The 23,297-nt window shown below is 52.5% G+C and overlaps 1 protein-coding gene across 5 annotated transcripts in view; it reads right to left on the minus strand.

Annotated features, from left to right (window-relative positions):
• Positions 1-23,297, minus strand: part of RGS3 (regulator of G protein signaling 3) — a 136,387-nt gene that overhangs the window by 67,328 nt on the left and 45,762 nt on the right. For all 5 annotated transcript variants that reach the window (XM_042242856.1, XM_060408876.1, XM_027964091.2 and 2 more), the window contains 4 exons: positions 18,338-18,534; positions 15,979-16,062; positions 8,995-9,106; positions 2,214-2,257 (listed from right to left, as the gene is read on the minus strand). In XM_042242856.1, coding sequence (XP_042098790.1) covers positions 2,214-2,257; positions 8,995-9,106; positions 15,979-16,062; positions 18,338-18,534 — 437 coding nt within the window. The remainder of the gene's footprint in view (positions 1-2,213; positions 2,258-8,994; positions 9,107-15,978; positions 16,063-18,337; positions 18,535-23,297) is intronic.

The following is a 23,297-nucleotide window of genomic DNA, read 5'->3' on the forward strand; positions in this document are numbered from 1 at the left end:
ATGCCAACTAAGACACGAGTCTGGAGTTCTCCATGGGTTTCAAAACCACAGTTGGCAGGCCTGTTCCGGGCCGCAGGGCAGGCAGGGATCTTGTCTTCCGTGTGTTACAGACATGCCTCTTGTAAAGAGCAGCCCATTAAGAGAAAAGAGAGGCTTCTGGCTGCCTGTGAGCTTCAATCCTCCAGCCCCTTGGGGTCGGATCACCTGACACTTTACTGAAATAAAAGGGCCCAGATCAATATGCCTTCATCAGTCTTTGGAGGGCTAGGAGGTCACAGCTCCCTGGAAACCAAGGAGCACAAGTGCTTTTCTCTGGGAAAAATAACCCCAGCCTGGCAGGAATAGCTCTCTTGGCATTAAAGAACTGGGAGCCTCATTTCAGGCCCCGCTGGAGAGAACTGGAATCCAGATGGGTGAGGCTGGAAAGGCCAAAGCTCCGACACTTCCCAGCCTGCCTCCCAGCCTCTCCTAAGCTCCTCACTCGGCTCCAGGCCAAACGAACTCACGCCAGCCCTGAAACGTCTCCACCAGCTACTTCCTGTGCTCGGTGGGGATACGCTGACACGGGAGGATACTGATGCCTTTTCAGACCTCAAATGGCCATCCCAGGCTGCCGGGGTCCCCAGCTCAGCTCCAACAATGTCCACTGCCTTTTGGACTCCCTGCTGTCCCCTGAAGCTAACATCTCATCAACTGTCTTAACCTCAGGGGTCTGGTCACCTAAAGGGGATGTGCCTGGAACTGAAAGAATGATCTTCCAATCACAAACGACATGCAAATTCCTTCTCAAAAGGGTGTACTCCTCTTGGCCAGCCAGCGCAGACCAGGCCTCACCCATAACGTGTGGCCAGTGCACTCTCCCACAAGACGGACAGTTTCCCAGGGCTGTTACTGGGTAAGACAGACAAACAGAAGCAGAGGGAAGGAATGGGTCTAACAAATCCCTGCTTGCAACTAGTAGCAGACTCATATGAACAGAGGTACAAGGAGTAAGAAAATTTGCTGAAAACTGAAAAAAATTTGAATGGCTAAGTAGTTCTGTTTTTCCATCACAAGGCCTCCTTTGATTAAACCCCTGGGTAATGATATTTTTGGCCACCTGATGCGAAGAGCTAACTCACTGAACAAGACCCTGATGCTGGGAAAGACTGAAGGCAGGAGGGAAAGACTGAAGGCAGGAGGAAAAGAGGGCGACAGAGGATGAGATGGTTGGATGGTATCATTAGCTCAATGGACGTGAGTTTGAGCAAACCCCGGGAGATGGTGAAGGACAGGGAAGCCTAGCATGCTGCGGTCCACGGGGTCGCAAAGAGTCAGACACAGCCGAGCGACTGAACTGCAACAATAAATGATATTTCATCTCCCAAAACACATCAAGCATTAAGCTGTTTGGCTCCAGTTAGCTCAGCAAAGGTGCAGTGTCCAGTTGAGCTTCTGATGGGACTGGGATAAGCAGCCTGAAGAAGGGAGGAGCATCCAACCCACTGAGTGGGTGTCACTCCAGCCCAAAATTCAGACGCTGGATGGTTTCTTCCATGTGCATTTTCTGGCCCAGGTAAAGGTACAGTTACCTTCAGCCCTTTTTAAAACATTGATAAGACCCTGCAGGAGGGGGATGTAGGTGGTATCTTCCAGAAAGAGAGGAGGAAAGAGGTGGGCACGAGAATCAGGGCCCTCTCTAGAGGACTGTTGTTAGTCGCTCAGTTGTGTCCAACTCTTTGTGACCCCAGGGACTGTAGCCCACCAGGCTCCTCTATCCATGGGATTTCCCAGGCAAGAATCCTAGAGTGGGTAGTCATTGCCTTCTCCAGGGCATCTTTCTGACCAAAGGATAGAACCCAGGTCTCCTGCATTGCAGGCAGATTCTTTAGCCACCATGAATAGGGTGATGCCTGACCTGACAGGCCACAGCCTCACTGTGACCCTTACAGGGACTGGAGACCAGGAAGTCCTGAGCAGGAGGCCACAGGGTCCTTCTTTCCTCTTTAAGCATTTTCACGCCCACTGCTCTTCTACACAGAGGTAAGAGACCCTGGTGCGGAGCACTCTGTCCCACTCCACAGAGCGGGGCACTGCCGTCGTGGGCCTGCCCAGAACCACTGGAGGAGTAGGTGTGGAGAAGCCTCAGAACCCGGCACTAGGACCCAGCCCAACATCTTCCTTCCACCCCCGGGACACAGGACCCTCTCCTCAAATTCAGAGGAGGCACTCACCTCTGCGAGATACAGCACACAGAATTTCAGGTCTTCTGAAGAACCTTTGAGGGAACAACAAGGAAGACTTATGTTAGAATTGGCTACCGAGTCTCAGCCACTTGCTTGAGCACCTCCGGGTCTCTCGCCCACAGGACTGTGTGTGGTACTTCCTGCAAAAAGAGGAAGAAGGGGCAGGCTCTCGGGGCAGTGAAATTTCAGGAGGAAAGCCCACTTGATCACTAAATAGGTTGAGGTATAGCTGTGAGGCCTCTGCCTGCAGGTCAGCCTGATCCGAGGAGTGATGAGCTCTCCCTCCACGCGAGGCAGCCAGGAGCAGCCTCTGGGCACCACGCGCAGGGTGCAGGGGACTGTCAGCCATCCCAGGGGGCGTCTTTCTCACCATGCCCCTGGCGATGAGGGACACGGAGGCAGCACACTGCCTTTGTCATTTTGAAATGCCACAAGGAACCACTGAGGAATGCGTGGACTCTGTGGACTATGAGGTGGGGTGAGGGGAGACCCCAATCACACGCTGGGTGGAGCCTAGAGATGGCTTCCCAGCCCAGGCCCAACCCCTCAGTGTGTTCTCCTAGAGTTTTCTGACCCTTGGTCTAGAGTCCAACACTCAACCACTCACCAAACCCTCTCCACCTGGGCCACAGCTGGGAGGCCTATTGGCCGCTTGCCCCTCCTCCAGCAGAGCAGCTGAGACAGAATACCCACCCTAGGGCAGAAGGTGATTTGGTCTGTGTGCTTTGGAAACACAAGAGCCAGGAGATAAGCCCCAGCTGTCAGGGAAGGCTTCCTGGAGGAGGACCTTTTTGAGCTTGAACTCAAGCTGGGAAGAAAGGGCACTCTGGAAGCTGGGAACAGCATGAGCAAAGGCATGGGGATGGAGAATCACCAGCTGTGCTCAAGGGATCGCCAGGGTAGGGAAGTCCTGCCTCCTCCTCCAGGCCGCCTTCCCTGACCACTGCAGGTTGCTCCTCAGAACCTGGCAGCCCTCCCCACGGGCCGCTCATCTAAGCACAGGCCAGGGGTGGTTAGCAAATTCCTGTATTTCAAGCATTCAACCTCACCGGGCAGGTTGTCCTTTCTGAGGGAAATAACCACACCACACATACAACAGCAAACACTTACACTGCCACCGAGCTTTAGCGTACCCAGTGCCGGGTGCCAACCACGGCACCAAAAGTTTCACGTGCGTAAGCTGGACCTTCATGACAACCCCTGTGAGGCAGGGGGTATGCTCACCCATGATTCATGTGAGAAAACCGGGGCAGCGGGGATGAGTAACCCGCCTCAGGTAGAAGAGGGAAGAACCAAGATTTATACCCAGGAAACCTGGCCACAGAGCCCACACTCTCAATCACTGCACACCTACCTCTCAAGGGCTCACCACGTAGGCCTGACCCAGCCCCTTGTCTCCTTGAGGAGCAGGACCAGTGCTAGGCTCAAAGCAGAACCCTCAACAGACACTTGAATCACAGAAATTGCCAAAAAAAAATAATAAACACCAAGAAACCCAAAACCAAAATGTGTTGCAAAGTAAAAGTGGCAAGGAAAAAAACAGATTTTTTTTCCTAAAAAAGAGAAAAAACTTTTCTATTCCTAAGAAAAGTAGTAAATGAGGCCCTCATGTGGGTGGAGGCCAGGCCCTCTTGGAACAAGTATACGGGCAGTTTCCTGGGCAAGTCTATCCCTAAGGCTAGGGATGCCAGCCAGAGTCAGATAAAAATAGCTCCTAAGTAAATGGGGGTATGCTTTGGACTTAGAATAAAGCCTTCTGCTTCTCCCCACCTAGAGATGGGCTGGTGGGGGGAGGGGAACCCTGCATAAGAAGTCAGTCATGTTGAAGAAACCTCTAATTTCAAAGCTTCTGCCAGTTACTTGCGTTGCTGAGGGTGGAGACAAGGGGAGGTGGTTTCTTTTGTTTAAGAAAACAACCAGGATGTTTCCTTGACTTTCCAGAAGCAGACTTTAGTGCCAAGGGAGAAACAAAAAGATCTGTGTAAGAAAATAACAGAAATTTGGGTTTTAGAAGCTGGAGGTGAGAGAGGAGAAGGTTCTAGAAGGGAGGGGAAAGCCAGCATGCTGGGAGCCTCAGGGAGACAGGAGGCCAAGGTCAGGGGGATATGACCTAGGACACATATTCCCAGTGGCAAGGGATCACTGACGGATTGCCTTGAAACTTCTCTGTGCTTCGACAGCCCCCACCCCCTGCACCACACCCCCACATTACTGCAGACCCTTACTGACATCCGCTCCGTGTCATGGCCTTGTGCTGGCAGCACTCTGGGAGAAGGATGGAAGAGGGGCAGCACTCAGCATGGCTCAGAGCCTCAAATAAGGACAGCAAGACTCAGAACCCAGGGGTGCCTGTAAGGAGCTGCAGTGGCAGAAAGAGGAGGCTGTAGGGTGGCTGAGCCAAGAGAGAAACCGTAGCCTCACCTGAAACCCTTCCAGAACCCAGGCGTGGGCTCTGGACTTTCCAGAGTATGGAAATGGGGGCGAGTGTAAAGGAAAGGGGACATGAGGCAGCACACGTTTGGGCTTTCCATCCAACACTCCAACCACTTGCACCATTTTGAAGTTTAACAAGGAGCCACTTGGTTTCTGGGTGAACCCAACCAAGGAACGTGGGCCGTGGACCTTGGGCTGGTTGGGTAGTGGTTTAGTCGCTGAGACATGTCCAACTCTTGTGATCACATGGAATGTAGCTTGCCAGGCTCTTCTGTCCATGGGATTCTCCAGGCAAGAATACTGGAGTGGGTTGCTATTTCCTTCTCCAGGGGACCTTCCTGACCCAGGGATCAAACCCATGACTTCTGTATCTCCTTCATTGCAGGTAGATTCTTTACCAAGTGAGCTACAAGGGAATGGGCTATGCAAGGGCGATCCTCAATCATAAGCTAGAGGAGCCCAGAATTGGCTTCCTGGCCCAGGTCTGACCCCTCTGGCACTTTCCCAGAGCCCTGTCAAGCCTGGCCTTAGATCCCAAATCAACCAGTTACCAAGTTCTCTCCACCCGTGAGACAGGCCCGGAGGGCTGTTGTCTCCATTTTCCAGATGTAGAAACTGAGGCCTGAGGAAGCAAAAAGCCTTGCAGAAGGCAAGCAGTGGGCAGATGGCAGAGCTGAGACGAACCGAGGACCACCTGCCTCCAAAGCCCATTTCTGACCACGAGGTCATGCTCTGTCCCTCTCCCGGTTTACTCATCTGTCATCTCACCGGGCCCATGGGCTCCTTAAGTGGGACCATGTCTCTGTCTCTGCTAGTACCCTGGCGGCCAGCACTGAGTGGGGCTCTGAGGAGATGCTTAGAAAATGTCAACTGGCTAAATTTAACTCCAAGCGCTCCCGCAGCCAGGACCCAAGCAGCTGAGGCTCTAAGACGGGGCGCCTGGGCTCCTCAGGGAGGTTGGGGAACCCAAGAACCAGCTGGACATTTCCAGGCCATCCTGAGAGACCAGGGCAGGTCAGGAAGATACACTGTGGGCGGGATGCGGGCCGCCTGGGAGGCAGAAACACAAAGAACAGCAAAGCCAGTGGGCGGCAGAGGCAGGAAGAGACCACAATGGGCCCCGGCTGACCGGAGATGTCCCGATTGTTAGCGCCAGCTCTCCGCCTGTTCCCATTACACTGCCTTTCAGCTCCGGCTGAAGCCTGGGAGAAGCTGGGCAGGAGGAGGGAGGGCAAGGTTTAAGTGGCCACCAGCCGGAAGCGAGGGAGGCGTGCACCCTGGCCCCGCAAACCCAGGCCTCGCTTCCCGTCTCCCTCCGGACCTCCATTCATTCACCCAACAAACATTCACTGGGCACCACAAAGTTCCGTGCCCAGGCCCAGCCCTGGGAGTGGGCTTGGCCAGTGGAGCCAAGCACCCTTCAGACACATCACATGGAGAGTCCTTGTTCCCTGGGTGGGGCAGACTCTCCTCTGCCAGGGAAAGGCCCTCGCCAGCCCCAGCCCACAGGAAAGGCTGGGTGTGCTCTGTTCTGTGTTTACCGTCTTCTCTGCCCCAAACTGAACTCCCCACACATGTCAATTTGAAAGAGACAAGAAACCTTAGGAATCACCGGCAATGTTAATCAGAGACCACTCTGCCAAGAGAGGCTCCAGCTGAGGCCGCAGATACATCTCCTAAAAGCCAGCCTTGTTGCTGCCGTGAGTCTCTGGGGGCGTGGCGGAGGTGGGCAGGACTGTGGATGCCAGGACTCAGGACACTGGGCCCAGTGGCTCCAACTCCAACGTCTGGAGAAGGGATCGCTGGGCTTCTCCAACCCCAGGACCCACAAGGCTGTCTCAGGGAGCAGTGGCAGGGGAGCAGGGGAGAGCTCCACAAATGCCTGGAAAGCAATCTAAAGCCATCTAAGTGCTGGAACGTGCACCTTGAGAGCTCAGTCTCTGGGCCACTTCCTTTGCTCCCAGCAGTTCCTGGGCTCCCTGGAGAGCCATGCTTGCTGTGCTTGCTGACTGACACTGCTGGAGAAAGGTGAGACTCTTTGCACCAGAACATCTGGCTGGCAACCCAGGACAGGCACACACACACACACAGCCCTCACATAACAACCCAATAAGCTCCAGTGGCTGCTGGCATCTCTCCTGAGCAGGGCTGGCCGCGGCCACCCCCAGTCTCCAGCCCTGGGAGGCCATGACTGCACAGGCAACTCAGCATAGGGGAGGTTTCTCCACAACACCCCAAGGCCTCACACCACCCACCCTGGCTAGCAGCCACCCAGTGGTAGATAACGTTCACCCTGCCTCTCCCTTCAAGCCTGGGGTTGTGGCCTCCAGGAGGGGAAGATTCAACCAGTTCTCAGCAGACTCCACCCACCCCATCTCCCCAAACCCCGGCCCAGGCCAGAGGTGGAGGCCAGATGAATGGGCGCCGGCCATCTTCTCACAGCAATCTCAGGTCCATGTGGGCATGGCAGGGCTGGGAGGGAACGTGAAGGACTGTGCTCCAACCCTGGCTACTGAAAGAGAAACTGCTGCCCAGAAAAGGGAGAAAGGACCAGCTGACGCTGTTCCCCAGGTCAGCAGCAATGCGGAGCCCAGGATCCCCCCTCCCAGCTATGACCCTCTGCTCGTCCTCTGCCCTATGGCTCCCAGCCCCCACCCAATGCACAGCCTGTCTGTAACTCTTCTTTTCCCTCCCTCCTTATAGCAAGAGGCTGAGTAGACCAGGGTCCTGGGCTTGCAGGCCCCAGACATACGTGGTGAGCACAACAGAACAAGAGATGGCTCAGATGGTAAAGAATCTGCCTGCAATGCAGGAGACCTGGGTTCAGTCCCTGGGTCAAGAAGGTCTCCTGAAGAAGGGAATGGCTACCCACTCTAGTATTCTCACCTGGAGAATCCTATGGACAGAGAAGCCTAGTGGGCTACAGTCCATAGTGTTGCAAGGAGTTGGACACGACTGAGCGACTCACACACTTTTCACTTTGGTTCTTATCACCAATCAGTGCGTATTACTGAGCACAGCCTCCCACCAGCACCCCTCAAATATGACAGGGTCCTAGATTGTGTGAGCCAGGGGTGGGCAGGCGTGTGAGTGCATGTGTGTCCAAAGGGTGGGAGGGACATGGGAATGGGTGTGCAGGGGAAGCTGGGTGTGAGGGATGTGGGGCGGTGGCAGCAGAAGAGTCAAGGGCAGAGTCGCCCCCCTCCTGCAGGCACTGGGGGGCTCCCTGGAACCTCAGGATCTGAGCTGAACTTGCTCAGAGGGCTGCTCCTCATCATGCCTTTGGTCAGGCCCAGCCCGCCCAGCAGAAGAGCCTCGGCCCCCAGCAAGGTGACTTGCTTTTTCCCCCTCGGTGGCCGCCCTGCTCAGTGGGCAGGAGGAAGCCAGAGGCAGAGAAGGAGAAGTTGTAAGTGGCTTCCTGTGGGGCTGCGGGAGTAGGGGTTCTCACAAGGCCTGGGTTTCTAAGGAGGAAGAGCAGTGGGGGCACCAAGTGCGCAGGCCGGGTTTGCAAACAAGCAGGAAGTTTTCCTGGAGCACAAGCCGTCAAAACAGAATTCTTTCGCTGGGTAATGTTTTCCTCCCTGCCCCTGCCACCCGGGCTCAAACAGGTCTGGTGTTGTTTTCATAACCTGGGAGAGGAAACCGAGCCCCTTGCAGCAGAGACCTCGGGCGCCAAACCAAACCTCTCAACAGATACTCCCACTGGTTTCCCGTTCCCGAGTGGAGGGCAGGGCCACCGTGGCAAGTTCGGGTAGAGACGTGCTCCACACTCCCACGTGCTCCTGCTTGCCAGCCCCGGCCAGCTCCTTGCACCAGCATCCCGGACTCTGGCCTGGGGCATGTGGCTGGGGGAAGCAGCCGTGGTCTCCTGTCCTGGATGTGTGTGGTGAGTTGGGAGCCACGAGCATTGCCTGGGTACGCAGTGTGAGCCAGTCACTTTGCATAAACAACCAAACTTAATTTAACCTCCACCGCAACCTTCTGAGATACTACTGGCATCCTTACTTGCACAGGAGGAAACAGGCTCAGAGAAGTCCAGGAACTTGCCTGAGGTGACACAGGTAGGGAGGGGCCGGGCCAACATTGGAACACAGGTCTATCTGAACCCAGCGCTCTTCCCACTCCACTCCTGAGCCTTCCCCAAACCTCGCTGGAGCAGAAATCTCCCTGCAAAGTTCAAGGTGTACAGCGGGGACTGCTAGACTGGAACACCAGTGACTGAGAGCCAAACCCACGGGCAGGGCCCGACCACACATCCCATCTGTGCTGCTCAGACCAGGAGGAGGACTCAGGGCGAGAGCGGAGGCAGTCCAGGGCATCTCGGGCAAGCACTCACCTTCCTGCAGCTTCACGCTCTGGAGGTAGAGGGGGTTCCTTAAGACGTTGCAGCGGCCCGGCTCATCCTCCTTGGTGAAGAGCAGCAGGTCTGAGTAGGCAAACAGCGTCACCTGCATGGTGAGAGAGCAAGCAGAGCCAGCTGCCCCACTGTCCCAGAGGCCAGAGCCACAGGCTCCCCTGGAGGGTCAGGGAACAAGCTGCCATCATTTCGTGTCTCTGTCATCTTGGGCAGAACCAGGAGCAGACGCTCAGCATGCCTGCTTCTCATAGTAGGAAAAACTAACAGAATAAAAATCAGCCTTCATCCTCAGCCTCCAGGCCTGATGACCTCTGCCTGCCTGTCAACATAGCAAAGGGATGGGGAAAAGTGGAAACAGTGACAGATTTTCCTGGGCTCCAAAATCACTTCGGATGGTGACTGCAGCCATGAAATTCAAAGACACTTGCTCCTGGGAAGGAAAGCTATGACAAACCTAGACAGCATATTAAAAAGCAGAGACATTGCTTTACTGACAAAGGTCTGTCTAGTCAAAGCTATGGTTTTTCCATTGGTCATGTACAGATGTAAGAGTTGGACCATAAAGAAGGCTGAGCACTGAAGAATTGATGCTTTCAAACTGTGGTGCTGGAGAAGACTCTTGAGAGTTCCTTGGACAGTCCCTTTGATCAAACCAGCCAATCTTAAAGGAAATCAATTCTGAATATTCATTGGAAGGACTGATGTTGAAGCTGAGGCTCCAATACTTTGGCCACTTGATGCACAGAGCCAACTCACTGGAAAAGACCCCGATGCTGGGAAAGATTGAGGGCAGGAGGAGAAGGGGACAAAAAAGGATGAGATGGTTGGATGGCATCACTGACTCAATGGACATGAGTCTGCACAAACTCCAGGAGATAGTGAAGGACAGGGGAGCCTGGTGTGCTGCAGTCCATAGGGTCACAAAGGTTCACACATGACTGAGTAACTAAATAACAACAAGCCTCTCAACAGCCAGACACCCCACAGGCCCACCTTCCTGACCAAATGCCTCTGCAACCTCCAGACTCGGGCCCTCGGCTTGGAAGCCACCTTGAGCTACCAGAGATACCACATTCACATGCGTCCTCCTCTAAGTGTCTAGCTGAAGAGCACTAGACTTGGAGTCAGAACTCGAGGCTCCTGTCCCACTAAGCAGCCATGAAAACTTGGTGAAGTCCCCAGATCCCTTCAGCCTCAGTTTTCTCATCTGAGAAAACCATGCAAACAGGGAGAAAGTCCCTGCCAGGCTCCCTACAGGCTTCTTTCACAAGCTCTGTGTAGACTATAAATTGAGGCACCATGCCATATGCATGCTCTTATCAAGTTCCTTGCCGATAATTTCAACTGCATCCATGCACAATCACATCATGAAAAAGTCAGTTACTTACGCCCCAATACAGACACGCACAGAACTTTTATCTCTTTGATGCATTAGCTGCTCCGAAAATAAAGGAGAAAGATATTTTTAGACATTATAGGTAAACCACCAGGCATGCTCCACATAGTTTTATGCTAAAAAAAAATCCACTTGATCCTCTAATGCCAGTAAAGATTACACTGAGCTTTGTTTTGCAAATCCTGCAGTGGCCTTTAGTCAAAAGCAATAAAAAATCCTATTTTAGATTCTCTGAAGAAAACAAAATATTATTAATTATGTGGACTTCCCTTTGAGGTATCAAAATCTGACATTTCACATCATCTGGAGTAGGAAGAGTCTGCCAGAGGGTCGGCATGCACTACGGAAGGGCCACAGTGAGTGTGCGCTGGCTTGTTGCTCAAATTCAGACGGTCAACATGCTGCCATTTAGCTGTCAGACTGTTGGAGATGACCTAACAACTCCACCTCTAAGACCCTAGCCTATAGAAATTCTTACAAGGACATATAAATGTGAATGTGTAGGGATGTTCTCAGTAGCACTTTTGTAACGAAAAAAAAAAAAAAAAAAAAAAAGAACATAAATGCCCATTAAGAGAAGATGAATAAACTAACTTCATATGGTAGAATTTTATGCAACTATTAAAAGAATAAAATGGAACTGTGTGGGCAGAAATGGAAATCTGTTTGTCATAAATCAGAATACTGCAATGTGCAAAAGTACCTAGCATAGAATCCAAATTTGTAAAGCAGAACTGTCAATCTGTCTATATTTTTGAAAAGTATTTATTCCTTTGGCTGGACTGAGTCTTAGTTGTGACATGAGGGACCTTCGTCGCATCATTTGGGCTTTGTGGCCCATGGGTTTAGCTGCTCAGCAGCACGTGGGATCTTAGTTCCCTGACCACAGATGGAACCCACGTTGCCTGCATTGGAAGGTAGATTCTTAACCACTGACTGCCAGGGAAGCCCCATAATCTGTCTATATTTCTACATACTTTCAAGTCTAAGGTACTCATCACAGTCTTCACTATGGGGAGGATTTTACTTTATACAGTTGTTTGATTTGCATTATTTGGCAATGAGAACCTGTTACTTTTATAATTTAAAAACACGTGTTTTTCTTAGGATGACTTGGCACACAGAGATTTGACAGAATCCGGGCCACAGAGACAACAGAGGGCACCCTTGAACAGGAGGCTCCCCAGGGGGCTCTGGCTTCTCCGATGGGACCAAACATGAGGACTCCTGAGCACTGGGCTGGAAGGGATCCTGGTGGGGACCCTCTCCAACCCCCTTCCCATCACAGCCCTGACCCAACACGGCCCACAGAAGTCTCCATTTATTGAACACTTACTTTCTGCTCGATGGATCCTGACTTGTAAACAACATCATTGCCCTCTTGGATAGAGGAGGACCCAGTATCTCTGAGAGGTTAAGTGACCTGTCGGAGGCCACACAGGCAGGGACAGACCAGTGCCCAGGTCTGGCTGACCCCAGAGCTCTCACCGTGTGGGGGGACAGCCATGGGGGCTGCCAGGGGGCTCCCCACACTTGCTCCAAGGACACTTCTGTTTTGTCAAAGGGTCAAGAGTTGAGGGCTTGTTTGGTTAGGAAATACTTGCAACTTAAAGGATCACTAATCCCACATGGTCGTAACCAAGCTTCTTCCCAGCAGTCTCACCTACAGCTGTCCTATCCCTGAATGTGAAAGAATCCAAGCTGGAACCCAGAGAGAGGGGCAATGGAGACAAGACCGTGAAGTTAAGGGAGGGCACGAACATGGGCCAGAGTTCAGAAGGATTTTAGGTGTTGGTTCCTGAGAAGAAGACGTCAGCATCCAAAAAGCAGAAAAGAGAAAGGCCCTGCACAAGGCACACACGAGGCGAAGCCTCAGGCTCCCCTGACGACTCAGTGGGAATCTGGAAGCGGCCTCCGGACCCACAGGGGAGCTGGCAGGGGAGGGGTCAGAGGCGACAGTCTGTGAGGAGACTAAAAATTTAAAAAAAAAACCCCAGCCCCAGCCTACAAGAGCCAGCTGGAGGGCACTTGGAAGAGCCACTAGCAAGGTGAGAAAAGACCCAAGCCGCTGCTCTGGCCCAGATTCCCAGAGCTGAGAATGTGGTCTAGACAGGAAGTGATTAAGGCCTGAATGAAGAATTTCCCCAAAAGTCAGGTCAGGGAAAGGACAGAGCTGGCGCACAGTGGGAGGCAGCGCAGGGAGGCCAGCGTGCCCCTCTCCTACCTCCCCAGCAGCCCGCGAGAAGTCACGGCGGCCCAAGAGCAGTGACGGCCATCTCCACAGCCCAGGGCCCGGCTCACCTCCCACAGCAGGCTGTGGGGGCTGCCGGGTGGCTCCTCACACTTGCTCCAAGGACACTTCTGTTTTCCCAAAGGGTCAAGAGTTGCCGGCTTGTTTGGTTAGGAAATCCTTGCAACTTAAAGGATCACTAATCCCACGTGGTCCTAACCAAGCTTCTTCCCAGCAATCTTACCTAAGGGCAGGTTGGCAGAAAAGATCTTGGTGCCTGAGTTAATGGTAAACTCAGTGAGTCAGCGTGTAAAGTTAGGGTGTGTCCCTGAGCCCCACGGAGCTCCTGGAACCTCCAACACAGGGCCTGGCTCCACTGCAGATGCTCGATAACCAGGATTTGAATGTAGAAACAAGGCTGTGCCCAAACGCTGGTTTGGTCTCAGGGCACATTAATCAAGTCTGTGACTTCTGGGAGCAGGTGTGAAGAGGGCAGTTCAGGATGTGGGGTTGGATCAGCTCGTGGAGCATGCCCAGAGAAGAGAGGGGACAAAGAACCAAGGGGGAACATTCCAGGAGGTAAGATTTCTGTCATGCACCAGGGAGAACTTGAGACAAATTAGCACTCTCTAGTAAGAAAACCACCGTCCAGAGGGACTGCCTCTGCACACTCAAGAACAGGCTGGAAGACAATCAGCAGGAGAGTTCCAGGGAAGCAGTAAGAACAGACAACTCCTGTGGACCCAGCCTTCGCTGTGATTCTCCAAACTTATCCAAACTCCTCGTGAATTGCTTTGTATTTTTGGCCTGAATAGCATGACAGGCTACCAATATCCAAATATTTGCTTCCTATCATATTTCAAGAAAAAGGAGTGGATTATTTTTACTTGTCTTCAAATCTCTTCTTTCAATCTTCAGAAGGGGTCTCTTAGTTCTAGGCTCCAAATACCCACTGGATGAAGAACTCTTGGATAGACTGTTAACTATTATCAGACCCTGGGTTCAGCTTCTGTTTGTTAATTTGTTTTTAAACAAACACACCAGAGGCAGCATGGAATCCTGGGAAGCACTGCTGAGCCAGAGAGATCCCAAGTGCTAACTGTAGCTACATCTTTTTGGAGCCTTGAGACTCTTGCATGCATGCTAAGTCGCTTCGGTTGTGTCCAACACTTAATGACCCCATGGACTGTAGCCCACTAGGTTCCTCTGTCCATGGGATTCTCCAGGCAAGAATATTGGAGGGGGTTGCTGTGCCCTCCTCCAGGGGATCTTCCCAACCCAGGGATCGAATCCACGTCTCTTATGTCTCCTGCACTGGCAGGTGGGTTCTTTACCCCTAGCGCCACCATGGGAAGCCCACTGGTGCTAGTTAATCTCACTGGAGGCTTAGTTTCATCTACTGATTGGAGTCAAATGTTCCTCTCTTCAGGAAGCTGCAAGAATTAATCAGGATCAGGATTTCCCTGGTGGTCCACTGTCTAAGACTCCATGCTCCCAATGTAAGGGGCTCAGGGTTTGATCCCTGCTCAGGGAACTAGATCCCTGTTCAGGGAATAAGCCGCAACTAAAAGACCCTGAATGCCACAATGTAGACCCAGCACAGTCAGATTAACGATTAAATATTTCAGAAAAAAAAAAGTTAACTGGGATCAAGTATGGAATATGAAAGTGAAGTCGCTCAGTCGGGTCCAACTCTTTGCAACCCCATGGACTGAGGAGCCTGGTAGGCTACAGTCCATGGGGTTTTCCAGGCAAGAATACTGGAGTGGGTTGCCATTTCCTTCTCCAGGGGATCTTCCCAACCCAGGGATTGAACCCCGGTCTCCCGCACTGTAGGCAGATACTTCACCATCTGAGCCACCAGGGACCCAGCATGGAAAATGTGTACACAATAAGGCTAAAGAAGAAATGTTTAATGTTTGTGGGCTTAATGGTGAGTGAGTGAGGGAACAAAAGAGCACATTTGGATACACAGGTGTACTCCGGGGTGGCTGCCGCTTCTCACTGTCTTCTCCTGAGTCTTGTGAATTTGTGGCCACACCTCTGTTTCTGACCTTTGCTACCTGACTGAGCTCCACTACACACTTACTTACCAAGAATGGCTCCAAAGGACTTCCTGTTCTTAGAACTGAAATCCCCCTCAACAGATGAAGTTTTACTCCCATGGAGGCAATTCAGAAGCTATGCCAAGGTTCTTAAGAAAGTTCCGGAAAAGGAGGTCCAGAAATGTGGTAAGCGACACCAGTGTGGTGGAAATAAGCCTGCGGTCTCCCCAGGGAAACCCCCCTGAAAGAGACAATGCTCACTTGGAAAATATGAGTTCTGGTCTGCTTGTTGAACAAACAAAACGACAACAGCCTGCTTTCGCTGCAGCTACACAAAATGTCCCAGAATGCTGAGGCCGAAACACCCTTCGAGATCAGCCGACCTCAGACCCTGCCATGGCTGCCTCAGACACACACACACACCCACCATTCAGATGGGAAGACTGAGGAAGAAGGAAGAAGTCTTAAGTGAGCCAGCAGCAAAACAGAGCTGGCTGTAATCTTTCTGCCTTCAAGTTTCCTGATCTTTCCACCACCCAAAGCTGCCTCTCAACTCAGCCAAGCCACACTCCCAGCTCTGAATCAGGGCCTGATTGGCAACAAGCCCCCATTCTCTCTTCAAGGCTCTCAGGAAACCAGTCAGATCCCAGGGTTCCAACCTCTGTTCCCAAGTAGACTTAAACTCACGAAGACTGAGCTGGAACCTGGCCAACTCTGGGGACTGTGGAGGTGAGTGAAGTCCCCCCAGTAAGAGATATGCCAGGGCCAGCTCCCAGGAAGAGCGGCGTGGCCTCCACACCCAGGCCTCTGTGGGCCGAGCTAGAGCCATAGAGAGATCATAGACTTATCCCTCAAAAGAGGATTTGTGGTTTGGGTTAATACACACCCAGAGAACCCAAGTAATGGATGCTCTTCTAAAAATTCTCTTTGGCTAACAGCTTTAATCTTCTCACCCATAAAGTCATTCGTCACAGCTGGGGTGAACTGCCATCTCTTCTGTTCCTTAGAGAAAGCTGGGCTAAACAGTGGAATGTTATTAGGGGTTGGGAAAACCTTCTGACCGCCAAAGATTGACTATATAGCTTTGAGAGGTGGTGAACGCCCCGTCACTGGATGTATCTAAGGAAAAGTTGGGTAGCCATTTGGTAGAGGAGAGCACGGAAGATTTTTCAGGTCTTTCCTACCCTGACTGTACAATTCTGCATCTATCAAGAAGAGGGGAAATGTAGGGGCCTGGAAGATGGCTGGTGAAGCCCACTGGAAACCTCACCTGGGGAAGGAGAGTATCTTACCTCGGCAGCCTTGTTTCGCCCCTCGTACAGCAGCAGCTCCTCCGACAACAGGAGGGTCCGGGCGGGGTTGCAGAGATCTAAAGGCTGTAAACAAAGGCAATCGTTCAAAGAGGCCTGGTGGAGAAGGTGGGTGGGGGCGAGGGGGAGGCAGCCTGCCAAAGCCAGCCGCAGAAGACTGCCAGCCCTGCCCCCACACCCCAAGAACCCACACGCCCCCTCATACACAGAAACAAAAAGACAGAGGCGCTCATCCTGGGCGGAACTGCTGCTGCGACCTTCCCCACCAGCCTTCACACACTTGCCGCAGGAAGTCGGACCACATGGCCGGGCCTCCCCGCCCCCCAGCTCCCTGACTGCACTGAGCTCCCGGGCCCTCCCAGCCCCCACACTCTCTCCTCTCTCTTATTCACGCTGTCAGGTCCAGGCTCTCAGGTCACCTCTGGCAGTATCCTGAGAGCCTCCGGCCAGGTTTGGCCACTTGAGTGCCTTCGAAGGCCAGGTCAATCCCTGCTCCACACTCATTAACACACTTGAGTTCACTGACTCCTTCTCTGCTGTCAGTTCCCAGGGACCAAGTCTCACCCAAACGTCTCACCCTACTCCATGACCCTGCCCCATACCCACTGTGGAGCCCCACCTCCCACTCTTAGTGGGAAAGAACCCTCCTGCCAGTCCAGGAAACATAAGAGATGCAGCTTCGATCCTTGGATTGGGCAGATTCCCCGGAGGAGGGCATGGCAACCCACTCCACTATTCTTGCCTAGAAAATCCCATGGACAGAGGAGCCTGGTGGGCTACCGTCCATAGAGTCACATAGAGTCAGTCACGACTAAAGCGACTTAGCACGCATAGGAAAGCACACATAGGCGGTAAAACTAAAGAAAAGCAAGGAAATGATTATCACAAAGTCAGACTAGTGGGTACATCTCTGGGCGAGGAGGGTATTATAATCAGGAAGAGAGACACACGGCCTCTGGGGTGGTGGCAATGGTCTAGGCCTTTTTCTTAGCGGATATCTACTTTATAATTACCCATTAAACTGTCCATTTAAGTGTTATGCCATTTTTGGCTTATATATTTTACAACTCAAAAGTTTTTATGACTTTTTAAAACTAATTTTAATTTTTTGGTAAAAATTTTTAAACGAAAAATGGGCCCTGTGGATTCTAAGACCTTTGCGGTTACCTCCCAAGAAAGAGGAGAGATGGAAAGAATGGCAAAAGGGCAGACCCTGCCTACGGAGCTGTCTGGGGAGACATACGTCACCTGCCAGAGATATGCTGCACGCATCCTAAAAAGCATGAATTCAAAGATCCACTGGCCAGTGACAGGCCCAGAAGGATGCCAGGGAGAGCAGAGAAGGCAGGCATGGTCAGAAATGAAGCTCTTGGGGCCATGCCTTCTCTAGGTTGCTGATGAGAGGATAAACCGAGAGTCTTTCTGGAAAGCAATTTGTCAAAATATGTATAAGAACCTTTAAGATGTTTATGACCGATGACCCAGTCGTTTCACTTCTAGGAATCTCTCCCAAGGAAAATAATCTGAGAGGCAATTCACGCATGAGGATTTTCATCACAGTTATTTACAATAACAAGAGAGCAGACATAACACAAGTTTCTGAATAGAAGAGAGGACTGGTTAAATAGATATGAAACATCCCTGTGATAGTATCCAACCACTGCAAAACACAGACTCAGAGAATACTTAATGGTGTAGGAAACGTTCATGCTGCAATTCTTATTTAAAAAAAGGCAACAGAATAGATAATGTACAGTACAGTCTGGGGTTTTTAATACGACATGCACAGGAAAGCTATCTAAGTGCTCACATGGGTTATATATGTGGCTGATAGAATAAATAAAGGCTTGGAAATGGAGAGGAAGAGAAGGAAAACAAGAGAAAAATAGAAGAAGGGAAATCTAAACAGTCTCAGGCCACCAGCTAGTACTGGCCAGACGTGTTTGCTAAGACCAAGGAGACCAGACAAGATGCCAGGCCTCGAGGCTCGCTCACTTGGTCGTCTCCAAACAACAAAGCGCTGGAGGAGCCAGGAACAGAGGCCTTGGCACACAGGCCCTGCGAGATACAACAGGCAACTGCAGCGTGCCTGCAGTGTGCCCAGAGAAAGGGGAGTGGGAGGGGAGGGGGACCTCCTTGATGTCGAGCCTCCCTGCCCCCACTCTCCTATTTCTCCCCCAAGCCTCTGCTCCCTCCGTATCACCCCCAGCATCCCGAGCCACGAAGCTTTTTGGCTTTCCCCCAGTTCTAGAACGAGACACCATCTCTGAGTCCCAGAGCGAAGGGCCCTCTTTCTCTCACCTCCCCCAGAGGGAGCCCTGGGGGTCGGCCATCAGCTCACCTGGACAAAGACAGGGAACACCAGGACCTTGGGGGCCAGGGTGACGTAGGTGCCATAGCTTGAGTGCGGGGTGTGCGGCCTCATGACGGGGCAGTTCTGGTAGTTCCCGCGGCCCTTCATCGTCTGCACCGTCTTCATCAGCCGACACTTCTTCCCCAGGCCCGTGTAAGACTTCCCTTTACTGGGACTCCCTGATTCTGTGGAACAGAGATGGGGGTGCACTGTGAGGCATTTCCATCCCCCACCACCCGCCACAAAGGCATCGCCTCTGCAGAAACAGGGCACACGGTCTCAGGCCATCGGGTGCCATTTCCAGCGGCATCTACCTTGAGCCCAGCCCTGAGAAAGGTGCTGAGAAGATGGGGAGACCTCAGAAGCAAGTCTCTCTCACTCTGGGAGGGATACTGACATGCAAACCTCCACCTCCAGGGCAAGGACAGGGCAGGGAACTGCCAGCTATGATACAGGTGGCCCAGGACCTGAATCAGGCCTATGGGTTTGGCCTCATACTTTTACAAATCAGAAGGTCTCTCAGATTTGAAAAATCAGAAGATCTGACCTCACCAGGCCCACAGACCCACATCAAGCCATCAGTCAGCTGGAGCACTCCAGGTGGCGGAGCACGTGTGCTCCCCCCGGCCTGCATTCCCGCCCTGGGCACACCCAGCACCGCTGACTCCCAGGTCCCTCAAACAAAGAGAGTGGAGGTCCTGTCTCCGCAGTGATAGCAGAGACAGTGGGCTTTCCTAGGACGTGTGGGGGTCGGCCCTCAACTAGCCAAGGGAGCTGGAGCAGCCTGGCCTTCTGAGTCAGTCTGGGATAAGGGGTGGCACTGAAGCTCCAGTTACCGGGGAAGCCCACCAGCTCTGAGCCAGAGAAGAAAAGAAAGAAAAGAAGGGGCTTCGCTGGTGGCTCAGACAGTAAAGAATCTGCCTCCAATGCAGAAGACCTGGGTTTGATCCCTGGGTGGGGAAGATCCCCTGGAGATGGGAATGGCTACCCACTTCAGTATTCTTGCTGGGAGAATTTCGTGGACAGAGGAGCCTGGTGGGCTACAGTCCATAGCGTCACAAAGAGTCAGACACGACCGAGCCAGAGGGCTGCACCCAAATCTCACTTCTCTGCTCCCCGCTTGGTAACCACCAGCAACTCACTTCCCTGCTCAGACTCTTGATTTCCTCACTGCAGTTATAGCACCAAGTTCATGGGCCGGCCATGAGAACTAAAGGAGGTGCTCCAAGTGAAGCCCCTAGAACAACGCCTGGGGCCTGGTAATGGCGCCATGAAAGTGAGCTGCTAACCCATTGTGGTTCTTGTTGTGATTCCTCCACTCAGAAAAGGAAGTTGACCAGGTGCTCCAGGGACACTGGGAAGCCTCAGCTTCATCACAGACAGGAAGTACTCCCTGGCTTGGCCATCAGAAATTATTCTCATCAGAAAAGAGAGAAGAAAGGAGAAACGAGAGAAAGAGAATGAACCGAACCCAGGGAAGAGAGCAGAGGGCTGCAGGGAGTCCCTCTATAAGGGAACACTGCAGGACAGACGTCCGCCACTGGACAAGGAGTGGCACACAGGTCTTTATCGTGTCTCATCCAATGGGCACCACACGGAGTATCTAAAAAGTCAGGAATTCTTGGACATAAGCAAGTAGGAGACAAACTCCAGGGTATTCAAGCTCCACACACACCTGAGCCCCTTCAAAGAATCCCTGCTGCCAGGCGGGCAACCGACCAGCCCTTCCTGATCTGCTTGCCTAGCCCACTAGGTCTCCTTCCGCCACCCTCAATCCTGGCAGCCAGGGAGTGAACAGGTGACCTGACCCCAGCTATATTCAGGGAAGCTCCCCACCAACGCGCAGTCCAGAGCCTCAGAGGAAAAACCAACTCAGAAGGTTTCACCCTTGCTTCCTCCACCCACCTCCCTCCCCTTCTCACAGAGTAAGGTGAGAAAAACAAGTCATCCCTCCCCCCGCTCACACACACAAGTGACCACCCATTGCAGCAGTATCTTGGGGCAGCGCTCAAACTATAATAACCTAAACCACTTCCTGCCTCTTCAAGGAGTCACTTAGAGGGAAAAGAGCATGAGCCAGGATAGGGGTGGGGGCCAGATGCACGGCCAGACACTTTTGCAGCTCCTCATCTGCTCTGACCCCGGACATCAGCCCCAGAGGGCCCTGTGCTGGCAGCCTCTGCTGAAAGAACCCATCCCGGCCCTCAAGCTCTGCACTGGGTTTGAGTTGGACCAGACACCTGAACTGGAGCACTGGCCTCCTCGGAGACAGGCTGTGCAACTCTGAACAGGCTCCATCGCCCTCTTAGCCAGAGTGTTCTCCTCCACGAAGCAGAGATAACACGGATGGCTACCTTGCTGACCCAGGGCAGGCGGGGGCTCCCACAAGAGACCTGATGAGCAAGGGTTTGGTGAATGGTACCAGAGTCTGAGGGCACGAAGATTATACACCCAAGTCGATGAATAATCTACTCATCTGGCATTAAGACAAGGATGCTGGGCCACAAACTGTACCATGAAGGGGGATCCCAGGGTCAGTCTGGAACTAGTCTAATCTGATGCAACCAAGCCTAGACCAGACAAGGTGAAACTACACAGCACTGACCATGCAAAACAGACCCAACTTAGACGGGTTGGGGAGAAGGCAATGGCACCCCACTCCAGTACTCTTGCCTGGAAAATCCCATGGGCGGAGGAGCCTAGTAGGCTACAGTCCATGGGGTCGCTAAGAGTCGGACACAACTGAGCGACTTCACTTTCACTTTTCACTTTCATGTACTGGAGAAGGAAATGGCAACCCACTCCAGTGTTCTTGCCTGGAGAATCCCAGGGATGGGGGAGCCTGGTGGGCTGCCGTCTATGGGGTCGCAGAGTCAGACACGACTGAAGCGACTTAGCAGCAGCAGCAGCAGCAGCAGCAGATGGGTTGGGTTTGCTAATGCCAAAATCTGGGTCCTGTGTCCCCTGGTCTGACCTTTAAAGGCATCCACTTCTTTCCTTCCCAAGCCCAGCTGCACAAGGCATTGTAGAATCTTTGCCTTGGGCCTAGAAAGTCATGAGTAAGCCACTCGACACATACCCATGCCTTCGGGAGGGAAGCAGTCCCATTTTATAGACAAGGCAACTGAGGCCTGGAGTGACTGGAGGACTTGCCTAAGGTCATCTGATCAGTAACTGGTACAAGGTGGGATCACCCTAACCTATGTGGTATGTCTTTGTGTCCCCTGTCCACACCCCCTGGATAATGTATAGCAAGTGGGCTTGATTCTTCAAAACTGATTTTTGAAGTATCTGTTTTAAAGAAACAGTCCAAGTTGTAACCCAGCTACTGAGCTCGGTGAAGGCAAACTCCTTAACTTTCCCACCTGCTGCCACTTATACCCTCTGGTCCAAACCCCGATCCACCCCTTCAACACCTGCTTCACTGACCAAGCACAGTAATTACTCAGCTTCTGAGGAGAGCCCTGGTAGTCATCCCACCCCAGCAGCAGAGAATGTGAGGCTGGGCCACCTTCACAGGGCAGGGGACAATGCCAGGGCATCAGTGGGTTGGGAGAAAATGCCAATGACAAGCAGGCAGGCATCCCAGGCCCTGGAAAGGCACCAGACCCCGTTCAACTCAGGTTGGCTCAACCCACTCTCCTGAGAGGAGACCAGGAGGCCAGGCAGCCCGGCCAGAGGAGGGGACAGAAGCCGGGAACTGGTGACAGACAGCCTTGGCCTCTGGAGAGCCCTAAGTACGTTTAAGGGAAGATCTGTGCCCTGAATTCCACCCCTTCCTCAGAACCTGAGGACCAGGATCCAGGAACGCTCGATCCCTGGTAAGGAGAAAAAAACATCCCTGAATCCCCAAATAATTATTCTCATGAAGAATAAATGAAGTCAGGTCAAGTTCTTAACATAATGCATTCAAAAGTTACCATTGTTATTAACAGCATCATCATTTCCTCACTTGTCCCTCTCCCACGGCCTGCATGACTGTGCCCGTCGTGGTTTGCTAAGCACTGTACTGTCAGAGGGGAACCGAAACCTGGATAGGAGTTGGGAGGACACCAGGAGGCATCTCTCGAGAAGGATTCACACCTCCCCACCTCCAGGGACACACCTGTCCAACTCCCTTCCCCCCGAGCAGCCTGCAAACCCGCAGTGGCAACCGAAGTCACTTCCCTTCAGTTGGTCACTCAATTAAAATTCTGTTGAGTACCTGCTGTTTGTCAGACCCTGGGACCAGCACCAGACACATGGAGAGGAGCAGGCCTAGGCCCTGCCCTTAATGGGGTCACCATTTAGCAGTGATGTCTCCTCTTTAACCTAATGCACCAACTAAAAGCTTTCTTTAAAACTCAGTGTTGAAACATTACCAGACTTCTCTCTGGAAGGAACACGGATTCACTTCCAACCAATCAAGCCCAAACACCCAAATGCCCCACCTGGAGAGAATGAAGATGCCTTCCATTCTCAACCCTGAGCCTGGTGGCAGCCCTTTCCCCCCAAAAGACACCTGCTCTCAGCAAGCATCTTCGTGCTACTGACAGAGGGGACTGGGAGGGAGCAGGTCAGCAAGTGGCTGGGAAAAGGCCATTCTCAAGGCAGGAGGTCAAAAGACATTCTGTGGGCTCTGAAGGAAGGGCTCAAGGAAATCAGGGTCAGTACCATGGACCACCAGCCAAGGCTGATCTCAGCCTTCCAGATCCCATCTGGCCTTCAGCCAGTGCAGAAAGGACCTAAAAGAAAACCCAGCCCACTCCAGCATCAACTCTGACACCTCAGGCCTCCTGGGAGAAGGTGCTGGTTTTGAGACAGCTTCTCTCACTGGCCCTTAAAAACTAAGGCCAGCATTTTCTGAACAATAGAGAAAAATCCATTCAAACATCAGAGACGTTTGTGCACTTCAAAGACAACTATCTTCTGTGTAGCACCACTCAGTAAACAGGCTGCTACTCAAAAC

Source organism: Ovis aries, chromosome 2 (genome assembly GCF_016772045.2).
Source record: "Ovis aries strain OAR_USU_Benz2616 breed Rambouillet chromosome 2, ARS-UI_Ramb_v3.0, whole genome shotgun sequence".
Lineage (NCBI taxonomy): Eukaryota > Metazoa > Chordata > Mammalia > Artiodactyla > Bovidae > Ovis > Ovis aries.